This window comes from Falco biarmicus, chromosome 2 (genome assembly GCF_023638135.1).
Source record: "Falco biarmicus isolate bFalBia1 chromosome 2, bFalBia1.pri, whole genome shotgun sequence".
In the NCBI taxonomy this organism is placed as follows: domain Eukaryota; kingdom Metazoa; phylum Chordata; class Aves; order Falconiformes; family Falconidae; genus Falco; species Falco biarmicus.
Window position 1 is genome coordinate 79,501,584 of NC_079289.1, and position 19,511 is coordinate 79,521,094.

Consider the following 19,511-nt stretch of genomic DNA (forward strand, 5'->3'; position numbering starts at 1 on the left):
ACAGTATTTTTAAACAGGCTCAGTTAGTTGCAAGATTTTGTCAGTTCATCTCTTCTACTATTTTCTTGGTAAAAAAGAAACCAACACCTCTCTACTTTTATATTCTTTGTAAAAGCATTTACCAAGGAATCTAGAGTCCATCATAAGTTTTGAAATGTGTTTCTGTTCTTCAGTGACTTTCTATTCGCAAGAATGGTTTAAGTTGAAAGCCCAAATATCTGCTAAAGTGTTGGATGTCTTAAGGGGAGAAAAGGCCAGGGGGCGGGAGAGGCAGTGGGGAGGAACACTGCTGGCAAAGCAGGTACAAACATATCATCCATTCATGTCAGTAATTCAGATGGAATGGATGTTTTTCTTGGCTAAAGAGAACAGGCTTGGTGCTTTGTCCTCAGGAGGAATGTAGATGATGGAAAAGTACAGGTATGCATGAAAGATGGTACCTGTGAAATACTGACATTTTACTCTTCTTAACAGCCAAAACAAGAACTATGCCTTTACTTAAGCCACCAGTTTTTTCTTTTAATTTAAAGGAGCCAGCTGCAATATTTAATGAGGAAAAAAAGTTAAAAAACTCACCCAACCAACCACTCGCCACATGACAACACTGGTAGATCCAGAAACTGAAAGACGACTGAGGGAAGTATTTTTTAAAAAAGCTCTTTTCACAATTGTGTTTTCCAAGATCTCAGTAAGTGTTTGGCAAGTAAATCAAGCTGTCCAGTGAAAAGCATTATAGGGTTAAATATGCTCTATTCATCACTTATTGCTCCTAGCTTTGCATTTGGTATGATGGTTAATATACTTGTCTAACAAGTACTTGGGAGAAGGAATTAGAGCCCCTAAGACAGGTTTTTGCATTAGCAACGCAGCTTCTCACACAGGGAAGAAAAGCTACATATAAGAATTTGTAAATGTTTTGTTTGCGAGTAGATTCAAGTAGACGTTAGAGAAAGTTCTGTTTTTTTCAGGCATAACTTATGCACAGAACATGAAACAATATGCTAGTATAAGTATTTGCATAATTTATTGATTTATGGCTAATATCAAAGGCATCTCTCCACCTACATGGACTGAGCAGTTATTACAGCAGGCTAGAGTTATTACAGTAGGCTATCTTAATCAGCATTTTAGTTCTGCTTCTGAAAACTTACCAGTTTCCAAACCACAATACAAACTGGATCTGGGCCTCTCTTTTTCCCTTTCAGCCTGACTAGAAAAACAAGTTGAGGCTTGTGTTGCTACTATTCCAGGCTCAGTAAGGAAGCACAGTGGTATCTTCTCTCTTTACAGTGGTTCAGTCATATAGCAGGTATGATGTTTCAGTTCTTAGCTCCACATTAATGTAAACTAGGTGCTTACATGCAGGTCCTTCCCACATGTACCATTTCTCATCCTCTCTCATCTTCTACAATAAACCACATGGTCCTTCAAAAGCTGTCACAATACAATTAGCACTGCTTGTATTTAGAGGAGCAACTTTATAATCAGAGAGAAAAAGTGTTCTAGAAAAAATAAACAAAAAAGACAAGCTTTCTGTTTATTCTTGGACCACTGTACTAGTGAACATCACTTTATGCAATTAATCAGTCTTATCTGTATTCTCTAGTACTGCTCTGTAAACAAACGGTCAACTGATGTGCAAGTATCCCATCAGAGAGTGTTCAGTCTTATATGTATGGTTCTGCTGAAGCACCATTCAGTTTGTTCTTGCTTTTGTTTTTGGAAAGGAGCTTTCTGTTCAGAATACGTGAAAGAGTGCCTCCCTTCTTGCGTGTTTCCTCTGACAGTGGCTGCTGCAGGTAGACAAGATCGTTGTGCGATTGACTCATTCCTGGATCCTTCTGATGATGTCGCCGGCGGAAAAAGAGCTTTGCACTTTTTTTCAAAATCCCACCTGCAGAAGCAAACAGCAGAGGTGCAGGGCACTTTAGACAGAACAGGCTGCTTTCCCCTTGAAGCTCAGCTTCAATTGTAAACTGTAGCGTGACTGAAGAAAGCCTTGGTCTTAGCATTTCTAGTTTAAACATTGTGCTATTCAAACAATGTTAGAAACCTAAGAGTGTGGTGAGTCTAAAGCAAGAACATTGATGGTCCATAACCTAGGGGCCATAATAGTATGAGTTCCACCTTGGAATAAGTGATTCCAGATACTGGCAAATGCGAGCGATTGTCGTGCTTTCAGCCAGAGACACACATACACATACTTACACACTACATGCTACTGAATCCTCTTTGCCCTGCTGTTGATCCAGCTCTCTCCCTACTGAACACCACTGAGAAATTCAGACTCCATGGAAGTATGTATTTCTCTGCTTTTCCTAATTCCATGCAAGTAACATGCAAACTGAATCATGAAAGACTCCGGTAGTTCTAGTTATATGCATATACATGCACATGTACTGTTGGCAGAATGTTCAGGAGAGAAGAGCTCACATACATTTCTACAGAAGCACTAAAGAAAAAAGGAATTTTCCTTCAGTTCTTTCAGAAATTATACTGTTGAAAAGGAGGGAAACCTACCGTGAAACATGCCTATGAGCAACTGAATATTAATCCTCTGATTTAAGGTTCTAAAGTCAATCCACACATCTTGTGGAAGTCTCCTTCCTTACACTTCATTAGTTCCAAATGTTCCTATGTTAGTGGTCACACATACACATGCACAGCATTTGGTGTGGGTTGTACGCTGGGTTCTCACATGTCAAACAGGCATATCCAATCTTTCCAATACAACAAAAGTACATAAAAAGATTAAACTAGAGAAAGCCATGTTACTCTCTGTTGTTTCAGTGATCAAAGGAGCTAAAAAGGAAAGATTAGCCTGTGATGCACAACATGAAGGTGGCATTTTAATTCGAGATGAAGGAGGCTCTTGGTGCCAGAGAACAGTACCTGGCAGCCAACCTGTGTGCAGTAGGCCCATACGAGCCAGACAGCATGTATTCTGTATGAATTCAGCAGCACCACCTAGAGCTAACAATCACAAAGCATTTGCTATTTTAAAATCCTGTTAGGAATAGCAATTCACTTGAAGTAGATTAAAAATAATGTTACATCTGCTTCCAACAGGTTCAGAAATTTGCTCAAATCCCTTCTGCAGTAAATTGTTTTATTTTATCGCATTCCTTCCCTTGATCCCATGACAAACCTGTTATGCAGCCAAGGCAACTGCAGATGTCATCTCAACAGGGACTCGGGACTCATGTTGCCAACAATAGCTACCAATACTCCTCTCTCAGCAAGCTTGGGTTGTTTTTGCAGCCACCGTTCTGCCAAATTCCACCTTCCCTTTCCATGAGCACATGTGAGCCTGATGTGTAAGGCAGCTTGGCTGCAGCTGGCAGGGACACCGCTCTGAGCTACTGGCAAGACTCAGCCTCGTGTCAGTACATCAGCCCCATGTTAAAACAGCAACAGTTCTGTGCAGACTTGGGTAGCAGTGTTGTCCAAGTGGCACGAGCCAATTTGAACAGAGGAGGACCCAGGTAGCAAGCCAACACAGGAGCCTTCTGGCAGTCAGACTAGTATGTGAAGACAGTCATCTTCCTGGCAAAGCTTCCACACCTCGTTCCTGTACCACTAAGAGGTTTCCCGATTCAAATTTCTCAGTTCAGCTATTAATTCCTGTCACTGTATGGTCTTGATTCTGCTTTTCTTCCCATTGCAAATGGATACAAAAAGCAACACAGAAACCAATTATTTCATGCGATACTGTGCAATAGCCGGAATTATGTATTTGTCCTCCAAGGACTTGACCCCGGCTACATGTTATTTTGCACAGTGACAGCTGCAGAACAGGTATGTCCATGGCAGTTCTGTTGCACACAGCCAGATGCTTTTGTTCAGAACAGAGCAGTTACAAACACGTGCTTGGGTTTATTATTTTGTGTTTTAAGAACTAACCACTCAGCACCTGGAAGCATATTCTAGCATGTTTTGTCTTGCTGCTGCTGAGATTCTTCTGCTTCCACTCCATTGTGCCCTGTGAGAAGTCAGCTGAAAGCAACTGTAACTCATGGATCTGAATCTTGACTGCTCTCCCATCACCCTCTGATTGATCTTTTTGGCAAAGCAGTACCACTTCAAGCTGTTGTTGACAGCATAAAAGAAACAGTGTTCAGCCCCATGACACTGACAGTTGTTAATATGCAAAGGCTGGGGGGGACTGATGAGGCCTCGCTGATGTGCGGCTTTTGTTTTAGCAGTCAGCTGTTCTGCCCAGCAGTCTTGGCAGCTGCAGCTGAAGCTATGCCAACAGGAGGAGTAGGACAGAAGGGTTTATCCATAAGCAGCTGTTTAGTCCTATCCATTCAGACCGAATTCCCATACTAGGAAATAGAACCAAACCAAGAACGCTGCAAAAATTGTGCCGGTGGCCTGGGACAACTCACTGCAGCTGAAAAACTGCAGGCAGCGCTTCCCTGAGAGCAGCAAAGGCTCAGCACAAGCAGCAGCCCCCCAGCATGAAAGCTCCCTGTGTTTCTGGAGGCACTGAGGTCATTGCTATCTGGAAGCTTGCCACATCCCCACTGCCACCCATCAGTTGCTAACCAGTTTGGTACTTGCTGCCTGACAGTGGCTCCAGCTGTTGTGGAGGCATGCACCCCTGCTAAGGCAGCAGGGTAGGGCAAATCACAAGCTTGGCAATGCTCGTGCTATTTGCATGCTTACTTCTCGAGTTCAACAGGATCCATATGCCAACTCTGCCCCTAACACCAGGAGACAAGCAGAGAGCACGCCAAGAGTGCCATACAGACTGACAGGTCTTCATAGGCTCCTCTGCACCAGTTTACGGTGTTCTGAAAATGCTTGTGGGGCTAGGATCACTTCTGAATCTCGTTTTTGTTAATGAAGTAAGATTTCCTTCTACATCTACAAGGATATGAATAGACATCGCTTCTTTCCATTCCTTCCCAACTTCCAAACCAGTTTTTATCCAGGTGGTTTTGTAAATACCTGCTGAGGTCCTGGCAGCTCTACAAGTGAGGTTAGAAAAGAGATCTAGAAAACTGTAAGCAGCAGGTTTTAAAATAAGCTTTCTGCATATGCACATCCAGTTATGGGGTCACACATGATTTGCATGAGCAGATTTTGATTGATAAACAGACACTACAGGAATGGGCATAACAGAGAGATCAAGAATGTAGAGCACCCCTCCAAGCCTTCCTTTCTGTCCATTCTGTGTGGCCCACCTGGACAGCATGACCATCAGAAATGATTTGTTACAGCAGACTAGTCTGCTAAGACACCTGAGCACAGGAAGGTAATTTTGGAGGGAGGAAAGAAATGGATGGAGGAAGAAGAAAACAGGTGCCAAACTATGTTTTGCTTCAGTTTTTACAATGAGTGTACCATTGTAAAGCTTTTAAAAAAAGACAAAAATAACTTACTGTGTAGGTAATTAATTCTGGTTGGCACAGTAGTCCTCTTAAGTTTATGAAAGGGAATGGTTAAGAAAGAGGAAGTCAGAAAGGTAAAAATCAAAAATATGCAAAAGTAAAAAAAAACCCCAAAACCAAAACCCAGACAGCGCTAAATTTAAGACATTAATACACACACAAGGCTTTTTAAAGCAGAAGGGGTTTTGTTTGCTTTGTTTGAGTTTTCTAGGGTTTTTGTTGTTGTTGTGTTTGGTTTTGTGGTTTTCGTTTTTTAAAGGGAAAGCATTTGACAAAACAGAAACCTTGAGCTATTGAAAGCTAACTGAAGGCAGGGGGTTGAAATGTTTCTCTATCTCACTCCACAAAATCTACTCAGCTGTGATAAAGCAGAGATTCAAGACTTCCACAGAGATATATCCACAGATGAAGAAAGGGATTTGAGTCAGCTTTTTAAAATATTTTTTCAAGATGAGACAGCTCTTTCAAATATTAGAGATACTTTGAGCTTTTTAGCAGTCCAATACTACACTCTGTAAACAGGCTCTTTAGAAGCCTGATCTCTTTGCAACACACTGCACAGGGAAAAACAAAACTAGACAACAGCTCATGTACAAACTTCCATTTGCTTGTTTTAGAATAACATGTTAAAGAAGAGTCCATAGGTTTTGCAATATCTCATACAACTTCCTAAACTTTTCTAGGCTCCAATTGAGACAAATTCTTTCACAAATAACCCCTACACCCACCCCAAACACACCCAGAACTTTCCAATGCCTGACCATCTATGTAAAAATGATTGCTGCTGTACCATCCCAATTTATCAGGTAGAGCTATACAGCTGTGAGGAGGCCAGAAAACCTTGATGCTCTAAGGGAGAGCCTTGGTAAAGATCTCCAGTGTATGCCTTATGTGTGTGTGGGTTACAATAATCTAATAATATTTTGACATTTTGTAGTAAGCCATTTTACAGTAACTCCAGGTAAGGAAACAATCAAAAATAATAAAGCAAAAGAGGGATGGATATGGGCAAGAAACACAATTTTTGCAACTTCAATGTGCAACCCATGAGACTGGTGTGCTACCTGTTCAGGGCACAGCCCACCGCATTGGCTCTTGTGTCAGACTGTGTTTACCACTAAGCCACAAACCAGTCATACAGGCTCAGAGATTTATGGATTTAAAAAGGAAACACAAAGAATCCCAAGACATTTTCAAACTGCAGCTACCATTTTCTTTAGAAAACTATGTATGAATTAAATCAGAGAAAAGGGTGAAACTGTTCACAAGGTAGTTAAGATTTAGCTGTGGTGCTTCCTGAGCACACGCTTTAGTGAGGGCGAGCCAGCCTTGTGCTCAGAGATGTGAAGGAGAGGGAAAGTATCAGAAAGCAACTGTGGACCCCTGCCCTTTTTGCGTTAATAATGGAGCTGCTGATATAGCACAAGTCCTTGTTTACAAGAACACAGTTTTCATCAAAGAATTGACGATATGGCTAGCTACTTCTCTCCCAGATAATGGAGTTGAGCTTAAGTGAGCTGCCCTTCAACTTCGAAGGATGAGCCCTTCTATTTCCTGATGGAGGGAAATGTAAGAGAGCCTGACCTGGCTCAGAGAGCCAGAGGACTGCACTCTTTCTGGCTGCTAGTAGGACAGCTTCAATAAACACCACAATCACAAGGCGTTTAAGGACAAAAGTCAGTAAGAAAGGATGAGCTACTACAGTGTTGCATGATACTGCCAATTACATAGAGAAAGAAGTTGTTCTCTGAAGCAGGGGTAGGATTCACATACCTTTAGATTTTTTCATGCTCCCAGTTTCTGAAACACTTAATGAGCTCCCAGATATTTCTTCACAGGTCTGGTCTAAAAGCGTGTTGGTGTCCCACTGTTGGCTGCCATTCTCCAATCCCCAAGCCTTATGGGCACTTTGCTGTGGCTCAGTATCGGGTACTACTTCTGAAGCACCTACTGACAGCTTTTCATCAGAAGTGACTTTTGCAACAGCTTCGTCCACAGTGGAGGGATCTACTTCTTTGCAGGAGCTGTCCATGGCTGCAGCATAGTCCATCATCAGCGCAGCTTCACTGTCCTGAGATAAAGAGGTCTGCCCAGCGAAAATAAGAGACAACACTGACACAAGCCGCTCTGCTGGAAGAAATCAAGTCTCCCTGCAAAAGTTCTTTTCTCTTCTTTACACTTTTACTTGTATTGCTCAGGGCTATCAGAATGCCACTTGGTGCTTCCTTAGTTCTAATAAAGGCTAGAAGCATACAGCCAAATTTTAATCACATTGTTAAAGCCAAATGACTGGAAAACCATTAAGCGTGTGCCTCTCACCTATCCCCAGCCCCTCTGCAAATAACTCTTTCCTACATGTGCTGCTGTAATGAAGTATCAGGATGCATAAACAATCTTTTGGTCCTTTTAAGAAAATAAACATCAAAGCATTTCATCTTGTAAAAGGACTTAGTGTCATCCATATCAGCTAAACACAAATCCATGTAGCCCCAGTGCCTCCATCTCCCATGAGGCTACATCTGGCACTGTGGCAGCCGATTCTCATTTCCCCCTGCCTCATCACAGCACAGTGATGATGAGGGGAGCCATTCCCACTGACTTGGCTTTCACCCAAAGCTCTTTAAGGGTCCCGTGCATAACAGCAAGCCTTGACAGCAAATTCCCTGCAGGCTGCTGATGGACAAGGACTACAGGTAGGCACCAAGCAGCAGATGGGACACTGAGGCTGTGGATGAAGAAAGTCTGGAGGAATGCTATACACCATGTGAGAAAGTGTCTTCTGTCTGCCCTCCCTCTGGAACCGAGCCCAGATGAGTAGAAGATTTTTCAGAGGTTTTGTTTTAACAACTTTGAAAAAAAATAGGAAAAAAAAATATCATACTTTTTCCGTGCATCTTCCTTTCATGGGTGAAACGCAGAGAAGGACTAATTATCTTCTGTTCTCAACTTAATGATTTTTCCCAAATCCCTAATTATCTCATTCCCATCCAAGGATACCATGCATTTTCAGTCAGGCTGTCAAATCTAACAATCAGAAATGAACACCCTCCCCAACAAATCCATCCTGATTTGGCTTAACTTGAAACAGTTATTGAAACAAACAGGCACACAGACCTAGATCTGCAGAGACTGCTGAATGGGACACATTAATTTCAAGTTGCATTTAGAGGAGTAAAGACTTTACAGTACTAAGCATTAGTACAAAGTGTTGTTTTCTGCTCTACCTTGGACACCCCTGATATGATAATGGTGCTTTTCTTTCTAGGAGACTTCAGCTTCTGCTTTGCAGACTCACTTAACTGCCGAATGGCTGCTTCTGCAACAGGATCGGTGCCATTCAGGACCAGCAGTTCTGAAAAGAAAGCATTATTTCAGAGGGAGAAAAGAAAAATGGGATAAAACAGAAAAGGCAGAGTTTGTTCTTGACTTAAAATTCAAAGAAAATGGCAAAAATGGTACAAACACCAGGCAATACAAAACATCTTCCAACTCACTTCCCAGCTATTGGGTCTTGTCTTTCCCCTCTGTTACCCATTCTTTGAGAAGAGGTACCTAAGTTGCACTTACAAAGCCTTGCTCTGAGCACACAGCAGGTTTTGGAAGCCTAGACAAAACATACGACTATTTCCAATTATTTTATAGTCACCACTACACTGTGGTGTGGGTATATATATGTATATAAACACACACACTGTATATACTATGTAGTATATATAAAAACCCCTATATAGTTATATATATAACTATACATATATATATATATATAACTATATATATAACCCAGAAGTGGTGGATAGGTAGAGCACTAGGTATCACAATCATGAAGAGCCACAGTTTCAACACTGTACAAAACTGCACAGTATGTGCTACTACTTCTTCGGGTAGCTATTTTGCTCTTTTTTCCAGACATCCTTGCTTGGCATTTCCAGATTTGCTATGGCACTATGACAGGATGGGGAAGGCAAAGTAGCAGTCACTCTGCTCTTTATCAGCTGTCTCCAAAGCCTGTAAAGTGCACCCCATTCTCCCCTCCAAACATTGCACAGGAATACAAAATTGTTTGTAGTATATACAAAACTGTTGATTATACTAAATGCTCTTTAGTGACAAACACAATTTATTTTTAAGCATGGCCACTTCTGGCATCTACTATGCAAGTACTTTGGGCACAGCAAATACACACTAATCAAACTCGTCAATCTTAGGAACAAACAAAGCTAAGAAAGTTAACGTGACAAAAATCCCCATGCTGTCTGAGGTGGGCTTTTAACAACAAAAGAACAGAGGCAGCAATGGAACCAATGTTCATTAAACAGAGCAGTGTCTTCTGTTACCGTGACATTAATGCGATAAAAGATGAGGCCTGAATAATTATGCTGCACCAAGTATCTTGGATACTTTTGGAACTTAGAAGTATGTGTGCACAAGGGTTATGCATACCCACACACGTCTGCACACTCATTAAAAACCTCTACTTCCACTGCAAAGCCACCAGGAACAGCTGAGAGCATCCAGGACAGCATCACTGGCATTTGCTAGTTCTTACTGTTGTCATCACTTAGAACTATGGCACAGCCACAGCATCTTTTCCATAGTGCTTGTTGCTATTTTGGCATGATGCCTGTAATAACCATTACTTCAGTTACTGTCATACCCAATGCTCCTTTGTATTTTTTCATTTGGCTTAAACCTGTTCTAATGAGTAATTCTTCCTGCTATGTTGTATAAACATTTCACAGAAATTCCCCTGCACTCCCATAAATCCACTGTTCATATCAATGTGCTCGAAGTTGTCTTTGGATGAGTTTTCCAGTAAGAGTTTTGTATCTTTAGTATCATAAACAGTTATGAGACTCAATTTAGAAGTCTAGCACTACTTTAACATTTCCCAAACTGGCTTAGTAATACCATGCTGCTTCATGATACCGAGTACCTCTTAGTCTAGAAGTAGGGAAAGATTCAAGTGCTATTACAGCTATTCATAGTTACTGATTTGTGCTCTTCCACAGATTTCTGCCTTTTGGCCAATGCATTTCTACCTCTCAGCAAGCCTTCTGACTGCACCAGGAGCAGTCTAGATCATCTCCAGATTGTCGCATTTCCACTCAAATCTGCACAAAGGGAACTGAAACCCACACCACGTGCTGTTTGCAGCTAGACTGGGTCACATCTGTCATTACTGTTGCCTACAGAGCTACAGAAAGATCAAATGGTAACCACACACAGGACTGAAAAATATGCTGAAGATTCAGAAGCTGCAGCTTGAAAAGGTGAAATACCCTGGAGTCAAAATCAGATTTAGTATAGTCAAAGTGAATTTATAATTAAAGTTACTATCAATGCCACCTGACGCTTTGGCGGCTCTTCAGCAGTATGCCAGGTGACTTAGGAAGGTGGACCAACAGGCACAGCAAGGTTGTCTATTTGCATTAGCACAAAAACACCCAGTGGCAGGGCTAGGAAGAGAATGCAGTCTTCCTTACATCGGTCCAGCCTCATGCCTTCTTTTCAGACAGAGGGGACTTCACAATGGCCTTAGAATTAGAGTGTCACAGGGTTTTAATTTTGGGCAGTGTCCCTCACGCCTTTATAAAGGAGGAATCTGTCATTCAAAAGAAAAGACAGCCTGGCTTTTCTGCAGTCACCTCCCCCCTCCAAACCACAGCTCACTGTTATTTATTCAAAATTAGTAATTAAAATCACTAATTAAAAACAGACTTCTACTGCAAGACTGCTATATCCCTAACCACAGTACTTGCTAACATAAACATCTCAGTGCCTGTTGCAAGGCAGTAGCCATATGGGTTTGCTGTTATTTTAACAAGATTACGTTAATCCCATGTGCAGCAGAGACACACATATTCTTTATCACACATCACATTAGCAGCTTTGAACATTTCTATTACCTGTATCTGAAGACGATAAAGTTTTGCTGACTGGAGCACCATGAGAATGGATAGCTTGAATAGAGAAATCCTTTTCAATCACCTTTACTTTAACTGGAGTTTTCGCAGGAGAATCTGAGGACCAAGGTTTTTTATTATTTAAACTATTCAAGACATTTATTATGAAATCAGTAAGAATTTATTATACCTATAATGTTAAAACCTGCTCAAATCATAAGCATTTGAGAAAGTTGTTTAATACAAATTCTCAGTGCATGCTTTATGGTAACCTGATTCCAAAAGACCTGTGAAGTGTGAATGTATTGGTTTTAAACATTCTACTGTAAGATGCCAGACAACACCCACTTAAGTAAAAGATCTGCTTTAATAGCTTTAAAGAATGTAGCTCTTTGTGAGACTTCACAGAAAGACTGTTTACAGGTTTTGCTTTCGTGTTTATCCCAAGAAGAATCGGACAAGCTACTCCTGAAAGACCTACTGAAAAAAACTACTTCGTCACAACATGATATCGATCTTCATTAGAGATTATAGTACAGATCACAGTTAGAAGGCACAGGATGGTCTGCCAGCAGTAAACACTCCAAGAGCCTGATACTTTTGTCATGCGGAAAACCATCCACCAAAACCAAGTTCTTCTGCATTATCACTTTGCTGTGAGGCTTTACAGTGTATATTAAAAGGAACATTAACCACTCCTCTTGTAAGGACAAGGTTTCTTGAAAATTAAAAACTCTGATTCTGAAGAATACAAATAATGTCCCCCCTCCAACATATCAGAGAAGTCTGGACAACAATGCCTTTCCTTACATCCCACCCCTGCAACTTCTCCTGGTCCCCACAGATAACCCCAAGAGAACACAGGAAGAAGTGGACTTCCTCACCTGTGCTCAGTGGAGACGATCTCCCTTCTAAACGAGGTTTGGTTTTCACAGCAGTTACAGTAGTGACAACAGTCCCACAGGGCATCACAGTGCGATCCTTTTCTATCTTAGTGGCCAGCACTGGAGAAGAGACTTGCCACGTCTTTAATTCATGGGGTTCTATAAAAGAGAACTAGGAAGACAAAAAATGTTGCCTTAGAACAGTCAAGCAAGGACACTAATATTTCTAGCTAGTACTCCTTTAACATTTTTGCTAATGTTCAAGAGCCAAACAACTAATTCTTTTGATAGACACAAACACCGTGCAATCTGAATATGCTGCTCTAACTCGCCCACAAATTACACTGTGCTGTGAGCGACAGTCCGAAGCAGAAGACGAGCATTTGCAGGTACTTCCCAAAGCACAAGATCCACTGTAAAACCATCCAAACGCAGTAGTACCTCTGCACTAATGGATCCCAGCCGGGGCCCTGGCTCTGGGCTGCTCTCACCGGCCCTGCTGTTCAGTGCAAAGCTTTGCTGGCCAGAAGGTTGTTTCCTGAACAAGTCTAGAGGTACAGTCACCTTTGTGGATAAAGGACCTTGAAGAAATAAAATTTACAAAATCAGCGTATATCCATGCTGTCAGTATGTTTAAGGGTGAGAAGATGGGAAAGGAGGTGGAAGAACACAGGCAGCTAATAGCAAGAATGGGTCCTATACCATGGGGCAGAAACGTGGGAGTTTTCACAGCTTTCTTTCCATTTTATGACTATTCCTCAGCCTGGCCTAATACTGCACAACAGGAAAGAATGGAGACATGAAATATTATTTATTTGCCACTATTTCTGGCCATTATTTTTCCCTGTATACACAGAATGTTTAAAGGAAAAGAAAACATTTAGAAATATTACTATTAGATCCTTGAACAATCTCTGTAACCGGTTACCTGCATCTTTCATTTCAGAAAATGCTCTGGATTCCTGGTAAACTGGTGCATCATTAAGAATAGCCTCTCTTAATTTGAACTTTAATGCAAGTTCAGCCATTCTCTTGCTCTTCCCCCTACTTTATTAGTACTAGACTGCAACAAACCATTAGCCGAAGTGCTGCACAATTTCAGAGATGAAATCCCAGTTTTCTGCAAAATTCAAAAGACAAGTAGAGATCTATACTATATTCACACTACTTGGCTCTCTCCTCATAAATATGATGCTACTTTTGCGTTTTCTATTTACATTTTTGGGAAAAGAACAGCTAAGATGTTATGGGGGGAGGGGGAGTAAGACAATTCTCCATACAATCAGTTGGGACCTTTTTCTTCAGGAAACCAGGCTGGTAGTTACACTCTCAATAGGATGTGGAACATTACTGGTATTGTTTGAAAGACCCATTACTGAAGATGCTTAGGTACAGGCAAGACTAAACATTGTGCAAGAAACAATATACATTTGCTGACTATATATAGATCCCATTTTTTTGTTAAAAATCAAAACCCAGCATCCATATCAGAAAAATTTTTTAAACATTTGCTTACATTTGACTTCCCAATCCCTCCAATAATCGCAGATCGTATGCAAGGTATTGCACAACTTTGTATATAAAAATTATTAAACATAAAAATAAATACAGTAAACCAAACAAAAAAAAAAAATCAAACACAGTCCACTTGGCTATATTACTTACTAGCCAAGGCTTAGATAAAATATTATTGCCTAATAAATTACTGGCCCAGCCTTCGTCCACTATCACAAGACACCATGAGTAAAAGCACATATTTTTTAATCACTGGGTATGAAAAGCTTTGGCCCATACCTTGTAACTCTTTCCTGAACTAAGCTGAACATACCTGATAGTACTAAACCACAGAGAAATAGCTGAGTGTCAAGAACCTGAAATCTGACATAAGAAGGAAAAAGCAAATGGATCGAAGAGGTGAAATACAGTTACTATTTCTAGCTCCAGCAAAAAAAAAAAAATCAGCAAAATAACATGCAGCATATATGAGAACAATTTATGATGTGTCATCACTTCAATACAGCCCAAGTAATGAAGTACTTGCAGCAAGTTTACAAAGCTCATGAAAACACCTCAACGTGCTCTCTGGTCTCAGCACCCATCTACCTCTTACCCCCCACCAGGAAGGTAACACTTCTCCAAATAAACCAAATGCAATAGTTCAGCGAAGGGGTTTTCTTGCCACTGAAGGCTAAATGCAAACTGCAACAACAGAATTAAGTAGTAAAAATGTTTCAGCCCCCATGTTTTACCTTTAATTCAATATAATCAGAATTAGTGTGTTTTATACCTGGTAACTGCTAGGCAGCCTCTGGGGCTTGAAAAGGAAGGATTTAGGATTAACACTCATGATTCCCCTTCAGCCACAGAAAGACCTGGAAAGCTGAAGTTGAAACCAACACTGCTCACGGTGGATCCGTTAAATGTTTAGAAGGCTGAAAAATTAGGATATGAGCATATGGAAGACTCAGTATGTCTACAGTCTAAAATGAAACAAGGTTTCTATGTAACCTTAACTCAGAGGAAAACAGAGATGTTCTCTCTTCTGTCCATGACTACAGATGGAAGTAATGGGGTATATGGGCAGCACTTAACCCAGGTCAATCAGTGTTGTCCAAGAACTCCATGATTTTCCATGGATTTCCACTCTGGGACCTACATTTGAAGATAGGCTTACAGAGTTTAAAAACATAAACTTACATTATAAATTTTCCCCAAGCTGCCTGTTTCATACAAGTTTGGCTGGCTATTTTTAGCTGATCTCTCTTCCACAGCTGTTCTTTCCCCCTCCAGCTGCCTAGAGCCACGCTTGAGGCATACCTGATTTCACTACCAGGACAAGCTAGCAGCAGACATCTACGCTTTAATGCAGGTTCAGAAATCTGACAGCTTCTTGTTTGGCTGTACAGCTGGGTAGAACTAAAAGAGGACTTATGTCAACATTTAGCAATGCTCACAAGCTGAACATGCAAAAAATTTCAGTTTTAATACTTACTATCCAGTTTTCCATCTTCTACTATTTGCAGTTGCAATGCTTTTGATTTGGCACTTAGTTCACTGTAAAGTAAATGAAACTAATGTTAGGTCTTTGCAAGCGAGCAGATTTTCCTTTCCACGTAGGTTTTCCCCTTTCCCATTCTGGTTGCCAATACCCTAACTTTTCTTGGCCCACACGAAGCCAGGCAGCGCTAAACCTGCGTGCATCGTATCTTTCTGACCTCAGGTAAGACTGACTAAAGGGATCACAGTCAGAAAACCATGGGCAAAGGAAACTTTGATTTCCTAAGATTTCAGAGGCTTTTCACCTCCCCAGTAGTTGACAAACACTGCCCTTCAAGCTGATATTGGTCCTTAGTCTGACTGCTACACCACCACAACAGTAAGAGGCTAGTTTTTCCTGGCAGGATCAAATTTGTAAGACAAGATGCTGGAACAGGTCCAATCAACAACCCGTTCAAAGCTGTGCGGTATTGTGTGAAAGTAGGAAAGTGTCCTGCAAAAGCAGGATAGATGCAAGTAAATAGATGTAGTTACAGTCTTATGTGAGAAGAGTCAGTATTACTTTTTCAAAATAAGACTCAAGGATGTTGCAAGATAACAAGAGCTAGTTTCTGTGTGACAGAACTGATGTGAACTATTAGCAGAATTACTGGCATATGTGGTACTTCGTAAGATGGACTACACAATAGATACAGACCCTTTCCTCTAATTGAGACAGTGAAGCAAACTGGGTACCTACTGATGAACCTTTGAGTAAAATTTGATTTTATAACCGTCTCAGTCGGTGTACTGCCAAAAAAGCTTAAGGGCACGCACATAGGTATTTTATTTTTTTATGTCTCCATTTCAGGATGGTGTGATCTTGGTTGCAGGTACCCCACTGCCATTAGATGCTGTGGGACACCATCTATGTAGCAGGTTGTAAGCTTTTCTTTGCCGCTACCATCCTCTCCCATACCTCCAAAACTTGAAAGGAAGCACCTTGATGATACTATTGCTGCTCTTCCCATGAAGCTAAAGCAGAGCCTGACACAGTGGTCGGTACACTGGTGTTCAGACTGGTGGGTATTCTCATTTTTGGAGAAAGAAAAGGATGGGGGGTGGGGGGTGGCATGGGGATGAACTTGAAAGAAGGTTTGCAGCCAAATCTTGATCATTTTTCTGTAAAAGTCCCCCAGCTTACCTCATGCACTTCTGAAAAGCAGTGCGGAAAACCCAGCATTATCCCTAGTGTCAAGGCCAAATTCCAGTCAACTTAATCACATCCTGCCTGCCCTCTCTCTGCACTTTTAGTTGGAAAGGGTATTATTCTTACAAACTTCCTGTCTGAAACTGCTGGGAACGTGTCTGCTCTGCAACACCAAGCACGGATGCTGTTCTACCAACAGATGGCTGAAGTGATTCACAGCCCCAGTGGCTGAAGCACTTTAGAGATACTCCAGAATAGAAAGCTGCTACAGAAAGGCATTTTTTCCCCATTCTCACTGTGGAGAAGAAATTGCATCATGTTAATCCTTAAGTCTTGATGGTGATGCAGCACACTGTTACAGAAAAACGTTGTCTGAGCTGTGGCTTTCCACAAAAGCTGTAGGTCCTCGTAACTAAAATCAGACCTTATAAGTCGTTGGACTGTGCATGTCTGTAGGAAGAGAGCTTTCTAGCTGGTTTTCCACTTGACAGCAGGATAAGAACCAGGTGCACATACCTCCCTCAGACAATATAAAAAGGTAAGGCCTTTCGGTGGTGTTCCAATTTTTTCTTTGCTGACTATAGTGATTTCTAATTATTTCCACCCACTGCAGACATGCAGAGAGGTCTGGTGTTCTCCAAGTCCTGTACAACTTGTGATGACCGATCCTGGTGTCTTCCTTTAAATCAAGCAGCCCCTGTCACTTTTCCCCTCAGCTCTTCTGTTTCTGCAGTGCACGCTCCACAACACTGACAGGCGCAGTCCAGCAGACTGCACTGAGGAGGCAGGAAAAGATCTGTGCACTCCACAGACAGACCTCCTTCAAGTTGAGAAGAAGCACACAGAATTGTACACCACTCTTTGAGGAAGAAAGCACTTGGCACAGACAGGCAAAGGTCCAAATACAAGCTCAGTTCCTTGTAAGCTAAGGAACGGATACAGTAGATGTCAGGCTGTGACTAGACAGTGAAGAAAAATGTCACAGGAAAATAAGCAGCATTACTCTCTGAAATATAAGAAATGTAACCAAGAGGAGAGAGGAAAGCTACAGAAAGAATCAGAGAGACTCACTCCACTGTGTGTGAAATGCCTCACACATTAATATCCTGATAGAAAAAAAAAAAGCAAGCAGTATCTACAGTAGGTTGTATGGCAGCATCTCCACCCCATTCCCCTGGGAAGCTGCCTGCCTGTGTGTGTGTGTTTAAAGCCACTAGAGAAACATCCCTCTGGTCCACCCTGCCATCAGTGATTCCCCCTTCTTCAACTCATACAATACAGAAGCTAGCAGATATTTCTGCTCTGCTGCTAGAAAGTGGAAATTAAAATAGTTTTAGAACTGCTCACTTTTGACCTTATACACAGAAGCTGTGTGAATCACTGAATACCGTGCAGGCTGCCCAAAAGTCCCACTTGGCTCTACAGAAAAAAAATCTACAGTTAGTTTTACACTTCCTTTTTAATCACAGCCACCATTCTTTTAGATGGTCAAATTTTTTGCACATTCACATTTGCCACTCAGGGAAGGGAATGGAGAGACATCAGATTTCCTCAAATGCAGTGTTCAAGGTAAAGTGACTTCAAAACCTTGCCAGTGCTTTTTTCTGGCACTGTATGAAAGCACAGGGTGATTTATTATGCCTGTTACTGCTGTCATTTACTAGAACCAGATACCTACCAGCAAAGACCTACAGACCTATTTGATTTCATATGCATGCAGAAGGTAATTAGACATCCTGAGGTCCCTACCAGCTCCAGATTTCTCTAAGGCCACCTGACTGGCTGTATTTCAAAATGCCATTCTTCTTTGAAAAACCTCACATAGTTTAAGTAAAAAAAGATGCTTTACTATAAAAGTATTCTCAGTACATAAGTTACTTACAAGATAAACTCTTCCTTCCAAAAGGGATTTGCAGCATTTTTGGCTACAGAGCTGGAAAACTTCTGCATAGGGTCATTCAACTGAACTATACATGCAAGGTTTGTGCTGCCTGTAAGGGCAAGAAAATAATATCCAGTTATTAATGTTCCATCACCAAGAGGTGCACTTACTAAAAAGAAAGTGAAGAACTCCCTTTCTTAACATACTGTGCTTTGCAACAGACTACTGCAAACACTTTCTCACCTGCCACAAAATAAATTTCTTCCCTCAGTTTGTATACCGTCTACATTAATGGCAATGGTCAAGATTGCATCATTGTCTTATGCACTGTTGTTCTACATAGTGTGAAACATGATAACCCGACTTGAATTCTGGCATGAAGTAAAAAAGTACAGGCATAAATGAATCAAAAAGGATGGGGAGACAGAATGAACAGCAAAGAGCCGGCAGTGTGGGTGTGTGGTGGAGAGGGAGTAAAGTTGCTTTCAGCTGCTTTAAAAAACCCAGAAATTTTCAAAATTCCTACTGGCCACAGTCACAGTGGTTTCTTTGGACATCAAAGCAAGCTTTTTCTGCTAGCCAGTGAATGTTGACAGTGGTGTTAATTAACAATGGCTTTATGGACTGCGGTTTTTAACAAGTTCATGGCATTTTAGAGTACTGGTGCAGAATTATCTCTACCTTGATCTTGGAATTTGATAGCACAGCAAATTGGCATATTAGAGCAGTTATATTGCTGCTCCAAGGGGAAATAGTTTGCACACCGTGTTCCCTTTAAAACAATTTCTTTTGTACAACTTTCACAGCATAAGAAACCATTTCAGTCCCACCAACTGAAAACGTCAAGGAAAGTAGCAAAAAGCTCAGTATCAACTGTGTTAAAAGCAAACAAAAGATATGCTGTCTCCAGTTCTCCAGAAGAATCTAGGCTTATATTTACTATCATCAAGTCTCAGTTGTCCTCTAGTGGTGCATCAGGGCTGGATGAGGCACAGAAGCAGCTTGGGCCTGGCAAGGTTATTAGAGGAGATAAAGCACTGTGTATTTGGGATCCAAGCTAACCCTGGAGTAAGTAGTTTAGCTGCTTTCACAGTGAGCTGAGCCTGAGTTAATGAACCTGGGGTGTTTTTTTGTTAACCCAGCCATATGTCACTGCAGCCTGCTCTGGCTGCCAGCAGCGCTCAGCAGCTTGGGGCAGAAACGCCTGTATAGCTCTGCCTGAAATTACACTGGAGTCACTGACCAACTGATACTGAA

General features: G+C 41.3%; 1 protein-coding gene across 2 annotated transcripts in view; it reads right to left on the reverse strand.

The window, feature by feature from the left end:
• Positions 1 to 1,002: 1,002 nt before the first annotated feature.
• C2CD2 (C2 calcium dependent domain containing 2) overlaps positions 1,003 to 19,511 on the reverse strand; it is a 38,294-nt gene continuing 19,785 nt past the window's right edge. Inside the window, exons 7-15 of one of the 2 annotated variants that reach the window (XM_056329968.1) lie at positions 18,255 to 18,363; positions 15,179 to 15,240; positions 12,628 to 12,767; positions 12,187 to 12,358; positions 11,306 to 11,419; positions 8,624 to 8,751; positions 7,173 to 7,485; positions 5,391 to 5,427; positions 1,764 to 1,894 (exon numbers count right to left, since the gene is read on the reverse strand). In XM_056329968.1, the coding sequence (XP_056185943.1) occupies positions 5,402 to 5,427; positions 7,173 to 7,485; positions 8,624 to 8,751; positions 11,306 to 11,419; positions 12,187 to 12,358; positions 12,628 to 12,767; positions 15,179 to 15,240; positions 18,255 to 18,363 (1,064 nt within the window). In that variant the 3' untranslated portion in view covers positions 1,764 to 1,894; positions 5,391 to 5,401. Of the gene's footprint in view, positions 1,895 to 5,390; positions 5,428 to 7,172; positions 7,486 to 8,623; positions 8,752 to 11,305; positions 11,420 to 12,186; positions 12,359 to 12,627; positions 12,768 to 15,178; positions 15,241 to 18,254; positions 18,364 to 19,511 lie in introns of both variants that reach the window. The other variant, XM_056329967.1, reaches the window with a different exon arrangement.